This window comes from Meriones unguiculatus, chromosome 11, assembly GCF_030254825.1.
Source record: "Meriones unguiculatus strain TT.TT164.6M chromosome 11, Bangor_MerUng_6.1, whole genome shotgun sequence".
In the NCBI taxonomy this organism is placed as follows: domain Eukaryota; kingdom Metazoa; phylum Chordata; class Mammalia; order Rodentia; family Muridae; genus Meriones; species Meriones unguiculatus.
This window is the reverse complement of record NC_083359.1, coordinates 48,602,005-48,616,967: the sequence shown is the minus strand read 5'-3', so window position 1 is coordinate 48,616,967 and position 14,963 is coordinate 48,602,005. Positions and strand designations below refer to the sequence as shown.

The following is a 14,963-nucleotide window of genomic DNA, read 5'->3' as shown; positions in this document are numbered from 1 at the left end:
GAGGGGGTGGTGTTGTCTGCGGAAGGCACTAGAGGAGGAGGAAGACATCTGGAGCATTCCCCTACGCGTTATCCCACCTTTACCCTCACAGGTAGTCCGGTCCAGGGTCTTACCTGGGCAGACACTCCCTAGAGACCGACTCAGATTTTCGTTTCACGCAGCTTCACGCCCCTAGTGTTGGGGGTTCCTCATTACTTCAAGGGAACACCACCAGTTTGAGGCAAGCGACGACCGAAGCTACGACGGAGTGGATGAGGCACGGCATCCTAAGCCATGTCTTCAGAGGACAGCATGAGGTTGAGGACTGGGCTCCAGCCTCTCTCCTCAGGGCAGTCGCTCGCTGTCTTCCGTGGAGGAGCGAAAGGGTTTGCGAGGCCTGCCGCCTTAGACATAGGAGGACGCGAGGAGAGGCGCCGCCTCAGGAATGACTGCGGCAGCAGCCTACTTCCCCCCCACCAACCACTCCAGAGGGACGCCGGGCCATCAAATTCCGCGCCTTCCCGGAAATGACGAGAGGCCCCTGAGGGCCTGCCCTTTGTCTTCCGGTTCCGGGCCTCGGCCCTGCGCTTGCGCAAACGTCCTAACTCCTGAGTTCTACACGAGGCGTCATGGAGCGCTCTGCGTCCGCCTCCACCCCTGCCTCAGACGCCGTGGCGACCACTACCGCGGTGCAAGCGAAGCCTACCGCTCTGGAACAGCTGGACAAAGAGCAGGCGAGTGGCTTTTGGGGACAGCGATTCGGAAGCAGGGTGGTTGGGGCCGGCGTGAGGCGCGGGGTGTGGGGCGAGAGGCCTGGAAGTCCAGAATTGGCCCGCGACTGCGTGGGCGCCCCGGAGCTTGAAGGAGGTCGCTGAAAACGCACTCCAACCGGTTCGCGTCTCAGGCTTACGACCTACCTGCCTCCTGTTAAAATGGGTTTTTGCGCCCCGTTCTGCAGGATTACAGGACATCTGTACGTGCACGTGCAAGAAGCGTTTTGCCCAGGGCCGGGCACATGATGCTCTGTAAATGCTCCCAGCATGGTGCTCATTTCCTCATTGTGTACTTTCTCATGGAGGTCAGGAGAAGCTTCCGTATAGCCCTTTCTCTTAAGTAGAAAAGACACCTTGTAAACAGATCCGAGAGGCAGGTACTTGGGTGGGGTCTTTGGATGGATTCTTAAATTGCCCTGGGTACAAACTGTGTAAGATCCTAATATGCTGATAAATTTTGCGTATTATAAAGGAACAAAGGAAACAAATGTGTATACATTGGAGCAATTAACCTAGATTGAGAAAATTAACTTATTTCTGTGTTTCTGCAGATCAGAAAGGCTGTGGAAGTTCTGTTTGCACACTCCAGGTCCAGAAAAAGTAGTACTGAATTGCTTTTGAATGAGAATGAGAACGTATTTTTAATGGTGATATTATGGAAAATTCCAGCAAAGGAACTTCGAGTCAGAATGTAAGTTCTAATTTATCTGTTTAAGTTGTTTGGTGTTTCATTTTTTTGCTGGTATGTTACTAAGTCTTGCCTGGCCCCCAAACTCACAGTAATAGCTCAGCCTCAACCTTTTGCCTGCTAGGATTAAAGGTGTTCACTCACTTAAGAGTGTCTAAGTATATAAATGTGTATCACAAGTGTCCACTCCTTGCAAAAGCCAAAAGAGAATGTTAGATCAGCTGGAAATCGAGAGACAAAAGAGGTTGTGAGCAGCCCAGTGTGGGTACAGGGAACTGAAATCAGATCTGGGAAAGGAGCAACTGCTCGTAACTGCCAAGTGTGCTCAGTTCTGCACTGTCTCTAGCCTGGTATTTTCTTTTCTAAAAAGATTTTTAGAGCCAGGTGTGGCAGAGGCATGCAGTCAGAAGACATTTAGGGCTACACAGAGAAACCATGTTTTGAAACTAAGTAAATACATAATAATAAAATGTCTTTGTTGTTCAAGACAAGGGCTTCTCTATAGCTTTGGCTGACTTCAGACTCTGCCTCCCTGAGTGCTGAGATTTAAGGTGTGTGCCACCACTGTCCAGGTAAAAATGTTTTAAATGTGTCTGTGTCTGGGGGGTTAAGGGCATACATGTGGAAGACACAGAGAATAATCATTTCTCTCCTGCCATGTTGTTTCTGGGATTTGAGCTCTGGTTGTCAGGTGTGGCATCCAGCACATCTCCTCTCCCTCCCTCTACCTCTGTTTTTTTTTGTTTGTTTGGTTTTTTTTGTTTTTGTTTTTGTTTTTGTTTTTTCTGATGCAGGGTTTCTCTGTGTAGCCTTTGCTGTCCTGGACTAGCTTTGTAGACCAGGTGGCTTTGATCCACCTGCCTCTGCTGCTGGAATTACAGGCGTGCACCACTGCGCCAGGCCAGACTCATCAGGTCTGCCTGTATATTGATATTGTGTGATTTTGTTAGCTGTCCTGGGTCGGATTCCTCTGCTGTAGAGTTGGCAGACTAAGAACTATAAAGGAATATACGAAATCACGTTAGTATAAATTGGTCCTGTGCAATATTTGAGAGCTTCTTTTACTAACAAAAAATAATTTGTGATCACTCTGAAACTCATGGTTAGAGATGAACTTAAACTATTATGACATTGTGTGACAACCAGCTCTGCTTAACAAAGTATGTAGGAGGATAGCTGTTTTTCTCCAAAAGTGAGGGCACTGGAAGGGTTAGAGAGGAAAGACACTTCTGATTCCCAAATGATTTTTTAAAGAATACTTGTGTGTATGTATAATTTATAGAATATGATACACCGTGGTATTTGGGAGGGTCTTCAGGTCTATTTTTCTCTTTATTTTTAATTTATTTTTTTTATGGATGTGTGTGTTCCTAATATTATGTATATGTAGCACGTGGATGCAGGTGTCCTCAGAGGCCAGAAGAAGGTATCAAATCCCCTAGAGCTTGAGTTACTGGTGGTTCTGAGTTGCCTGATGGTTGTTGTAGGTCCTTCAGAAGGGCAGCCAGTGGGGATCAGAAGAGGATCTGATGTCCTGGAACTGGAGTTAAACATATTTGTCAAACTGTTATGTGGGTACTGGAAACTAGACTTAGGTCCTCTGGAAGAGCAGCCAGTGCTCTTGATCACTGAGCCTTCTCTATAGCTCCCAATTACTTTGTAGAGGTGGTTTGTTTGTTTGTTTTTAGGTGCATGATTGTTTTGCCTGTGTGCATGTCTGTACCATACATATGCCTAGTGTCTGTGAAAGGGCAGAAGAGGCCACTGGATTCCCAGGAACTAGAGTGACATTCAGTTGCAAGCTGCGGGTGAATGCTAGGAATGGAACACAACTTGTTTTGAAGTGCAGGGACCACTCCCCCAGCCCCCACATTACCTTAACACATGTGTCTTTATGCATACACATTTTTGGCTGTGTGCCTATGGGTTCGTGAGCTCATGAGTGTAGAGGACAGGACATCCTTGGACGTCTTCCTTGGGAACACCATCTGCCTCTTTTAGGCGAGTCTCATTTCCTTAGAGCTCATCAAATAGATGGACTAGTTGACTATTGAGCCCCATGGATTCTCTTGTCTCCACCTTCACTGATATAACCAATGCTCATCACCAGCCTCCTCTGTCACGTGGATTTGAGGGATGAACACAGATCTTATGCTTGTATATTGAATACACGAAGCTATCTCATTGGGAAATGGAACCTGTGTCTTGACTGTATGAGGTTAACTGCTCTCACAGTGAGCTGCACTCCCAGCCCTCTGTTTGCATCCTTTACTCTCTTTCCTCAACTTTTCACCTTGTTGATTTCTGTAGTTTTTGGTGTTTGTTTTTATGGTCTGCCCTGGTACTTTTGATATTACTTCCTTCATCTCTTTAAAGCTGGAATTACAAGCATATATCACCACACCTGGCATGCCTTAAGAAGAAAAAAATTAGAGTGAGGTTAAATAGGACTGACCGGATAGTTCAGGTAAAGGTGCTTGCCACTAGTCCTAAAGACCTGATTTCAGACTTTTTGATTCACATGATATAAGGAGAGAACCAGTTTTCAAAAGCTACCCTCTGACCTCACATATGTGCCGTGAAACACCTCCCAAAAATTAATTTTAAGTTAGGGTAAGTATATGTTGTGGGTAATACATGTATTTTCTGGAATAATGCTTTGCTCCTTGATTTTGTCATGTTTTGCAGGTCTTTACCTCATAGTATTCTATCAGATTCGTCAGAAGTCTGTCTGTTTACCAAAGATGATTGTGAATCACCTGAACAGACAGAAGGTTTCTATAAAAAGCTTTTGAAAAAGCATGGAGTTAACAGTGTCTCTCGGGTAGGAATCATGTTATTACTTAATTGAGATGTAATATGATACACTGCTCTATTTGGGAGGGTCTTCAGGTCTATTTTTCTCTTTATTTTTAATTCACTTCTTTTATGGATTTGTGTGTTCCTAATGTTATGCATATGTACCACGTGGATGCAGGTGTTCTAAGAGGCCAGAAGAAGGTATCAAATCCCCTGGAGCTTGAGTTACTGGTGGTTGTGAGCTGCTTGATGGTTGCTGGGAAGTAAAATCTAGGTCTTTCAAAAGGGCAGCAAGTGCTCTTAACTGCTAAGCCATCTCTCCAGCCCATTTTTCTGTTTTTGATCTAATTGTCAAGGCTTTTGGCTGGCTGTATTGTGTTTGTGCATGTCAGATTTTATATATTACTTTTTTTTAAGATTTATTTATTATGTATACAGTATTCTGCCTGAATGTATGTGTGCAAGCCAGAAGAGGGTACCAAATCTCATTGTAGATGGTTGTGAGCCATCATATGGTTGCTGGGAATTGAACTCAGGACCTCTGGAAGAGCAACCAGTGCTCTAACCTCCGAGCCATCTCTCCAGCCCTATATATTACTTTTTAATTACTGTGAGTGCAGTGCCTAAGAAAGCTAGAGGGGGCATGAAATTCCCTGCAAGAGCAGTTAGAGCACCAAACCACTCTGTAGTCCTATTACAGATTATCTAAAACTTAATTGTTTGTGTCAAGCCCTCTGTACTTGTAAAGCATCATGTGTCTGCCTCTGACCCTGTTTGTGATGTTTGTGTATCTTTGTACTCATTGGTTCTTTTTATTTCTCCTGGTACTAGAATTAAATCCAAAGTTAATTCTCTGCCCTAAACTTGGAATGGGGACCAGGTTGGCATCCAACTCAGAGATCCTCCTTCATGCTGGGATTAAGGTGCACGACTACATGGGGTGCTACTTCCCTATGCCATTCCCAAGACACTTTTTTTTTTTTTAAATGTATCTAGGTGTTTTGTCTGCATGTGTCTGCACCTTGTGCATACAGGTACATAACATGGAGGCCAGAAGACAATATTGGGTTCCCTGGAACTAGAAGGAGGTACATATGACTGTGAGGTAGTATGTGGGTGCTGAGAATCAAACCCAGGTCCTCTGTAAGAGCGGCCATTGCTTTTAACCAGTAAGCTACCTCTCCAGCTCATTTTACTTTGTTTTGAGATAGCATCTGGCTCAGTTGCTGGGGCCTAGCCTCAAGGTTAACAGTCTCCAACCTACGACTCCCATTTTCATCTACTTAGGTGCCTGGCCTTATATAGTGGGTTTTTATTCAGGATCTTTGATAATTTTTCTCAGTCTTCAAGCATTTGGTACAGTGTCTGGGACATTTTAGATCCTTAGGAATTCATTAAACTGAGAGGGGCATGGCTCTAGGACAAATCCGAATAGGAAATATTTCTTCTGCTTTAGCGTCTTAACATTTTATGGTTTTTCTCTTGTTTCTGTGTTTTAGATTATCCCTTTTAAAACTTTAAAGACAGAATATAAAGCCTATGAAGCCAAGCTCCGTCTCTTGGGTAGCTTTGACATCTTCATTACTGATGAAAGAATTAGGCGACATTTGCCCACACACATAGGAAGGCATTTCTATCAGAGGAAGAAGTAAGTTTATTTGCGGTGACTAAACTGAATGTTGTGCAGTTTTTATATGCAGTGTTCTGATGCCTGTGTGTTTACAGAGTTCCAGTACCTGTCAATCTTCTGGCCAAGAATCTGTCCAAAGAGATTGACCGCCGTATCACAGGGACTGTCTTAAACATCTCTAAACATGGTTCTTGCAGGTAACATATCGATGTGTGACTCTTTTTGTTTTATTTTGGTTTGGGTTTTTGAGCCCGGCTGTTCTGGATTTAATTTGTAGACCAGGCTAACTTGGAACTCAAAGAGATCCTCCTGTCTCTGCCTCCGGAGTGCTGGGATTAAAGGTGAGCACTACCACACCCGCTGATGTGTATCTTTTTAAAGTTTGCACGTTGTGGTGATTGAATCCATTTTTTTAACGTAAAGGATTGTATTAGTGAAACCAGGTCCTTCTGTTAAAACCCTAAGAAGTTTAAGACTTTAGGAAAAAGTTTTTTAGAAGTAATTTTAATCCCCCATTAACAAGTTCGGGGTCTTTGTTGTCTGATTTTCTTGGAGAGAGGTGAATAAATGTTTGTTCATGGCAGGTAGGGCATTAACCATAGACCAAGGAAATGATTCCATGATTCTGTCTTGATGAACAGTACGTTTACTGTGCTGACCTCGAGTGGCACAGGTGATCTTATTTAAAGAAACATGTCTAAGCATCTGTATCACTGAAGGCTTGCTCCAGCATGGCTGATGTCATAAACACTGTACCACTGGAGTTCTCTGTCAAGCTTTAGGCAACTCCATCTAAGGTATCTGCTTCTTACATAGCCTTGGGGAGAAGGCTCACAGTCTTGTACCTGTTGAAACCTTTTGTCTTCCTTCTTTATGAGGAATGTTTAAGCTGGGAGAAAATAGCTACATAGTTGTCCCTTCTTTTCATTCACACTCAGGATCCTGAACTAGATAAACCCTTATACCTCAGCTAAGGAAAAGACCTTTGGATCAAGAAGATGGTTCAGGTTTAAGGCACCTAACTACTAAGAATGACAACCTGTATTTGGTCCCTAGGACCATCATTGTCAGAAGGAGAGAACTGGTACCTGAATGTTGTCCTGTGACACTCACACACACTTGAAATAAGCCAGGCATGGTAACACATTCCTTTAACCCTAGCACTGGGAAGGTCAGAGGCAAACAGAGAGAGTTCTACATAGAGAGTTCCAGACCAGCTAAGGCGAGAATCTGAGACCCTGTCTCAAAATAGATTTTAAAGGTATTTTGGAAAATGTAACCATTTTGTTGTTTTGACATAGCCTCTCACTATATAATTTTGTCTGTCCTGGAGCTCAGATCCTCTGGCCTCTACCCTGAATGTTGGGATTGAAGGCATGTGTGCCACCATCCCCAGCTTTAAAAAAGTAAGGATAATGACTACTTTCCAACCTTATGTGATCAAAGATAGTGTCAGTATAGGTCTCCAGGCTTAGCAAGAACAAGTACCATAAATATGTTCTTGTTGCATCCTGCCTACAGGAGGGAAGGCCCTTGATTGGTTTCACAAGGAAGGTTGAAGATAACAAATATTATAGCTCACATGATCCCACAAGAGAGGCTGAGCCAAGAGGGCCCCTGGTTTGAGGGTAGTAGCCTGCACTGCATAGTGAGGTTGTTTAATTATTTCTGTTCTCTGCCTGGTACAGTGGCTTCCTGTCTCGTCTCTTCCTCTCCTATTTTTCACGTGGGCAAGTAGCTTTGTGCGCACATGCAGAGTAGACAGACCCAGCCAGTAGCTGACTAGAGAAAAAGGAGCTACAAAACAGCCAGTGTCTAATGCTCTATAAAATGCCACCACAGTGAGTCTTTAGTGAGGAGGTAGGCTGTCAGGGTGGGTAGACCCAGTGCTGTAGGAGCCCTCCTGGGCTTCCTGTTCATTCCTTATTCCCTGTCCCTTAGCTGCTCAGATGTTAACACCTGTTAGTCATCAGAGACAGGAACCATTTAAGGACCTAGCTGCATGGGGTGTGAAAACTCTGAGGTATCAGTGACCCTCTTAGAGTTAATTTCTGCCCAGAACAGCTTTGGGGTCCTCTCAGAAACCTGTGGTTTTTCCTGTTTTGTTTTAATTTGTAACATGTATATGTGTCAGAGCTATTTACAGGGTCAGTTTTCCTTTTATACTGAATTCATTGAGGTTTGACCGCCTATCCTTGGGCTCCATGTCTTGAGCTCAACTTGTCAGGCTTGTGTAGCAAATGCTTTTACTGGCTGATCCATCTCATGGTCCACCCTGTGGTTTCTTTTAGCATGCTGTGTTTTACTTCAGGGAATGGGGGCGGTTGTTTGGCTTTTCTCTGTGTAGCTTTGGCGGTCTTATACTCGCTCTTTAGACCAGGCTGGCCTCTAACTCACAAAGATCCACCTGCCTCTGCCTCCCCAGTGCTGGGATTAAAGCTGTACCCCACCACGGCCACTGGGGATAGAGTTTTAAAATGCTAAATTAAAGATTTAAAACTTTCTCTGTTTCTTTATTCAATTCTAGTACTATACGTATTGGTCACACCGGAATGGAGACTCAGCACATCATTGAAAATATCCTGGCTGTCTCAGAAATGCTTTCAGAAAAATTGCCAGAGGTACAGTATGGCAAGTGCATGAGTATATTTTCCATTTAAAAGAAGCAGTGTGTAGATGACATTATTACTTTGTTTCAGAAATGGCAGAGTGTGAAACTCTTGTTCCTGAAAACGGAGAAGTCAGTTTCCCTTCCCATCTTTTCCTCCTTCGTCACATCTCAGGATGAAAACAGCGGATCCTTCCGTAGTATGCGGAAAAAAGTTAGTATAAAAGTTCTCATATTGTTTGGGCTTAATAATAAAATGTAGCCAAAAGAGATCAAGACTAAAGCATGTTTTGCCTGCATGTGTGTCTATGAGTGTCAGATCTCCTGGAATTAGAGTTATGAACTACCATGTTGGTACTGGGAATTGAACCTGGGTCCTCTGAAAGAACAGCCAGTGCTCTTCACCACTGAGCTATTATCTCTCCAGCCCCAACAAGACACATCTTAATTCTGTATTCTGGTCAACATTGGATATCTTCCCCAGTTGCTCGCCATCTTAATGGGGGGGTCTAGGGGAGTGTTGGTGTTTTGGAGACAGGGTTTCTCTGTGTCTAGGCTTGGCTGTCCTGGAACTTGCTTTGTAGACCAAGCTAGCCACCTCCTAAGTGCCAGCATTAAAGGCATGTGCCATCACTCCCAGCTTCCATCTTGATTTTTGAGACAAGATCTTTCCCTGAAGGTCACTGATTGGCTTGACTAGCTGGCCAAGAGCTCCAGGGATCCCGGTCTGTGTGCCCACCCACAATTAAGATTGTAGATGCCAACCATTGTGCCCATCTTTTTTTATGTGGGTGACAGGATATTAAACACATATCCTTATATTTGCATGCAAACTCTTTGCTAACTGAGCCATCTCTCCAGCCCTCAATCTAATTTTGATTTATAGGTTTAGAACTACAAATGCTATTTTCCACAACAGTAATAGTTTGAGTGGAGATTAATACTGTTTAGAATAGTGTCATTTGTGAATTCTCTTTGGCTATGTTAGTTACGTCTACTGAATTTTTTATTTATTTTGTTTCATGTCTTTATTTTTAGGAGTTGCATATTAGTGTTCTATTACTGTAAAGAGACACCATGACCACAGCATTTCTAAGTTGTCCTCACTTTTTGGAATATTGTTATAAATCATTTCCAAGTTTATTTTCCAGTTTACCTTTGGTTTTGCATTGTTTAGAGTTTTTAAGTTTGAGCTGTGTGGTAGTGGTGCAGTCCTTTAATCCCAGCACTTGGGAGACAGAGGCAGGAGGATCTCTTGAGTTTGACCAGGCCATCTTGGTCTAAATGAGCACTTTAGTGTGTTCTGAGTAGTTTGCACCACATGTATGCATTGAGCCTATCAAGGTCAGAAGAGGCCATCAGCTTCCCTTGAACTATAGTTATGGACAGTTGTGACCATGTTGGTCACAGTTATGACCATGTTGGTGCTGGGAATCCAACCCAGGTCCTTTTCAAGAGCAAATGCTCTTAACTGCAGAGCCATTTTTCCAGCCAATTTTGGTTTTGTTGAGAAAAGGCCTCATTACATAGCCTTGGCTGACCTGAAACTGGCTAGTAGACCAAACTGGCCTTGAACTCGGGACTCGATCACAGAGAGGTCTGTTTGCCTTTGTCTCATAAATGCTGGGATTAAAGGTTTGTGCCACCACATCCAGCTTGTTGTTGTTGTTGTTTGACATGAGTTCTCTGTAACAGTCCTGGAGCCTGGAAGCTGCTTTGTAGACCAGGCTAACCTTAAACTCTGCCTCCGAGTGGTGGAGTTACAGATGTGCATCACTACCCCCTGGCTAAAATTTTTATCAATCCTTTATTTTTTATTTCATTGTTTTTGTTTTGCTTATTTTTTAGATAAGTTCTCTTACTGTAGACTAGGCTGGCCTTGAACTCACAGAGATCCACTTGCCTTACTCTCCATTAAAGGTATTAACCACAAGCCTGGCTTCTCATCCAGAACTAAGAATACAAAGAGCAGGCATTTTAATGCTATAGCTGGTTTTCTATATCCATAATCAGCTAACATTATGTCTCAGTGTGAAGGTTGAAACCTTTCACACTGGAAAGGTTGAAAACCCAGTAGCTGTTTGGTCTACTAGCCTGTGTGCTTCAGCACTCCAAACTTGGTGACTAAGACCTGAGGGATTTTTGGAGAACTGCTGGTGCTGATAGCAGCAACAACTGGGTATAGTTGGTCTTCACTACTTTGTAGGTTCTTTTTCTCACCCTTTATTCCCATCCCTCCCCGTTTTACCCCCATCACTAGATAGGAAAGAAAGGTTAGAGGGGAGAGGGACATTCTGGATCTAATTTATTTCTTGTTTCTTCTTTGAGCATAACTACTAACAGCCAGCTACCGTCTCTCAGATCCCAGAATTCCAAATGTCACACAAGCCTAGAAACTGTCTGTGGATGGCAAAGCCATTGTCTCTGCTAGAGCACAAGGCAAATCATAGACAGCTGCTGTGGACAATCCAAAGCAGCCCCAAATTCCTACATCAGGGATTAAAATGAAAGCACATTCTTACTAATATTTGTCTTTTTAAAGAAACCAAAATTCTCAAAAATGGCACTACAACTGGTTAAATCAAGTCAGCAGCAAGAGGGAAAGCCCATTGAGCAAAGGGCACTCCAAAAATCTTTCTTCCTCATTCTGCCATGATCTATATTGTCTGGGCTGCTACTAAAGATGTAATGCCTAAATTTAGGGTGGGTTTCCCCACATCCATTAAAGGAATCAATCCACTTTTTCAGGGGGCGTCTCCAAATTGGAACATCCCAGTTCTTTATCATTACAGTTGACAGTCTGTAAAGAAGCAATTAAAGGTATAGGAATGATGAACTTTTTACCTGTGAGGCAGTAACTGTATAAGTATTCTGAACCACCCTAAACCACATTGAAGACTGGAGGGTCAAGTCTGGGGAGGTGGCTCTGTTGGTAAAAGTGCTGCTATGCAAGCATGGTATCTAAGTGTGATCCAGTTCTGGGGAGGTGGAGAAAAATGAATGGATCCCAGGAACTCTCTGGCCAGCTAGCCTAGTGTAGCCTAATCATCGAGCCCAAGATCCCAGTAAGAGACTGTCTTAAGGAAAGTGGTATCTCCTAAAAAATGCCCTAAGTTGACTTGTAGTGTGCACATACACACTTACACAAAAGACAGGTGGTTCAGTGGTGTGATCCACTGGGCTCAGTGACCGTGGGCTCTGCTTCCTGCTCATATTCTGGAGTGTAGACTCTTACCAGGAAAATATTTCGTAGGCTTTTATTTAGTATATGGCATTAGGGTTTAATCTCTGCTTTATCTTTCTTTCAGTTGCATGCATGAATTGAACTCTTGCAAGGCCTTGGGCATGATACGCATGGACTCTTAACACTGTACTAAGCCCTCAGTTTTGTTTTTGTTTTTTTACACAGAGACAGGGTTTCTCTGTAGCCTTGGCTGTCCTAGACTCACCTTGTAGACTAGGCTGGCTTCAAACTCAAGAGATCTCCCTGTCTCTCCCTCTCTAGTATTTCAGGCGAGCACCAGCTGCGCCTTACCCCAGTTCTTTTCTTTTAGTTTAAGACACAGTTTAACTGTTAAACATCATTAAATAGCCCAAATTGGCCTTTAAGGTTGCTATCCTGTCTCAGCCTCCCAGGTAGTCAGGATTACAGGTATATACTAACATGCTGATGTTACTCTTTCAGCTTTCAGCCAGAATCTGTGTATATATAGATGTCTGGATAAAATTCAGAGTAGACCAGGTGTGGTAGAGCATGTCAGTGATGTAGCATATGGCAGGTAAGTAGGAGAGGATTAAGTTCAAGGCCAATGAGCCTGAGCTACAGATTGAAAACACCTCACCCTCCAAATGAGTAGACTGAGGTTTATGTATTTGTAAATGGAGTATTTTGTTTGCATGGGTCAAGGATCTTTTAGGGAGCTTATGAATAATCAGAACTGCAGCTTCGAAATTTGTGCCATCTGTATTCTGGTTGTTTTCCCTGGTAAACTTTTATCTGGTATTTTGGTAGGAACTGAAGAAAAAAAGAAAGCATGAAAAAGAAAAGTTGAAGAAGAAAAACAAAATGTTAAGGAAAAAGTCCAAGGAAGCTGCATCTCTTTCACCTCAAGATGACTTAGTGTGTAAAACCAGCAGTGCACCAGCAAATGGTCCAAGATCCCAGAAGAAAAAGACCAGCAATGTAAAAGCACAACAGAAAGTGACAGATGAGTATGAAGAAACAATTCCACAACTGGTACCAATAGGAGAAACTCGAGATAAAGAAAATGTGAAGGTATTTTTATTGATACCAGTAGTTGTTGTGTGTCAGGCAAAAGGTACTAAGTGATGCCAGGTGGTGGTGGTGGTACACGCCTTTAATCCCAGCACTCAGGAACCAGAGGCTGGTGAAAATCTTGAGTTTGAGATCAGCCTAGTCTAGAGTGACTTCCGGGGTTACACAAGGAGAAACCCTATCTTTAAAACAACCCAAATAATTAAAAAAAGTGCTGAGCCCATGTGTCTGCTCAGTGCACTCAAAAGATGTCAGCATGGGATATCTACTGCCAACACAGTACAGCGCACTGGTATATATAAAGTTTTTGTTTTTGAAATAGTGTACTCTAAAATAGAGTGTATGTGCCTGTAATCCCAGGCTGAGGCAGGAACATTATCAGCTCCTACCCCAGCCTGGACTATAAGTAATGAGTTTCAGCCAGGTAAGATTTGTTGTCAAAAAAGAAAATAACAGTAGATAGAAAGGCCGCTCATCCCACCGTGCTGAGGGCGCTTAGTGTAGTAGTGGCTCCCTGAGGTCTTGAACTTTGTTGCTCTGGCCTTAATTTTCTAACTTTCTTTCTTTTTTTTTTTTTTTTCTCCAAGATGGAAGAAAATATCACAGAAGGAAAATCTCCAAAAAAGAGATCTGATCCAAATACACTCCGTGGCAAGAAAAGGAAGGTCCTACCAGCTGCAGAGACTTCAGAAGCTTCCAGGCCTGGGACCTCAGGGAAGAAGCTAAAAGTAGATGTGCAGGAACTCAGAAAGCCAGGGGCCAAGGTCTTTACTCCCAGGAAATCTGTAAAGAAAACTTCTAACACACCCAAAGACAAAAAACCCCAGGGAGCCGAATCAAACTAAAATTAGTGGCTCAGCCTGAAGAACATCAGAGTTAACCTAAAAGCTTTTCAAGAATAATTAGGGTGTGGTAGGAAAAACTGGAACACAAAGATAGGCAGATGTGTGTGAGTTGCCCTTCTAGATTTCAGGAAGCCAAGGCCAGAGAGTTGGGGTTTTGAGAGACACTTGGGATGAACCAAGAATTTATTTAAAGCCCAGTGCAAGGTCCTGAGTCCTATCGTACTCAGGACTGTCAAAAACACACAAAAAGAGGTACTATGGCCAGGGTTGGTGGTACACACCGGTAATCCTGGCACTTGGGAGGCAGAGGTGATCTCTCCAAGTTCAAGGCCATCCTGGTCTACAAAAGAACTCTAGGACAACCAAGGCTACAGAGAGAAGCCCTATCTTGAAAAATACACAAACAAAAAAAGGTATTCTTGTCCTGATTCTGTCACAGCCTTTTTTAGCAGTCCTGGACATAAATAATTTTTGTAAAAGTTTCCATGGGTGACTCTGAATTAATTTTTTTGTATGTAAAAACTAGGGGTTTGAGGCAAAAAAAAAACAAACTGTATTTGCTGACAACTGCTTCTATATGTTTGTATTTTTTTAATTAAAAGTTTGACATCTGCTTCTGCATAAATGCACTGTACTGTTGTTATTTTACATCTCACCTTACTAATTTGAAGACAGCAGCTTTCCATCTGTATGGGAGAATTTAGTCAATTCAGCTGGTAAGCCTGTGCAAACAAACTTTCCCTGAATGGCCAGTGGGCCAGTGAGGTGTTTTGTTTTTGTTTTTGTTTTGTTTTGTTTTGTTTTTTTTCAAGACAGGGTGTTTCTGTGTAGCCTTTCAGGCCTCTGCCTCCCTGAGTGCCAGGATTAAAGACGTGTGCCACCACACCTGGCTGAGAGGAACTGGTAAGAATCAACTACAGAGCTGGAGAGATGTCTTAGATGGTCTCACTCTTGAGAAGACCCAAGTTCAGTTCCCATCAGCACACATTATATTCATGCAGACAAAACTCCCAAATGATTAAAAAGAAAAAGTATTGAAAATTCGAGTACAAAGTGAAGTTTTTTTTTCCCCGTGGGTCTGAGATGACTTGTCTGGTTGGGTTTTGGTAATGAGCTAGCACATACACCAAAAGATATTAATGGGGTGTCATAAATTCATGGGTTTAGTCTTAAAAATGTAAGGCAGGGAACCAGCCTTTCTGCAGAGTAAGGTGGTGTCAAGAACATGGAAGCACTGAGTAAATTCTGGAAATTATGTATCTCAGGCCTTGTTTTCACTCATAAGTTATTCTATAAGGCATTTGTGCAACAACAAAATATGTGTGGGACATTGACAGTTGGGTAAAGTTGATGCAAGGTATTAGT

General features: G+C 42.9%; 1 protein-coding gene across 1 annotated transcript; it reads left to right on the top strand.

Annotated features, from left to right (window-relative positions):
- The first annotated feature begins 557 nt into the window (after positions 1-557).
- Rsl1d1 (ribosomal L1 domain containing 1) lies at positions 558-14,223 on the top strand. Its single transcript, XM_021654093.2, has 9 exons — positions 558-713; positions 1,304-1,443; positions 4,129-4,264; positions 5,739-5,887; positions 5,965-6,066; positions 8,397-8,490; positions 8,569-8,691; positions 12,490-12,753; positions 13,341-14,223. Exons 1-9 carry the CDS (start codon positions 609-611, stop codon positions 13,596-13,598), a joined length of 1,371 nt encoding a protein of 456 aa, XP_021509768.1. The 5' UTR covers positions 558-608; the 3' UTR covers positions 13,599-14,223.
- The last annotated feature ends 740 nt before the right edge of the window (positions 14,224-14,963 follow it).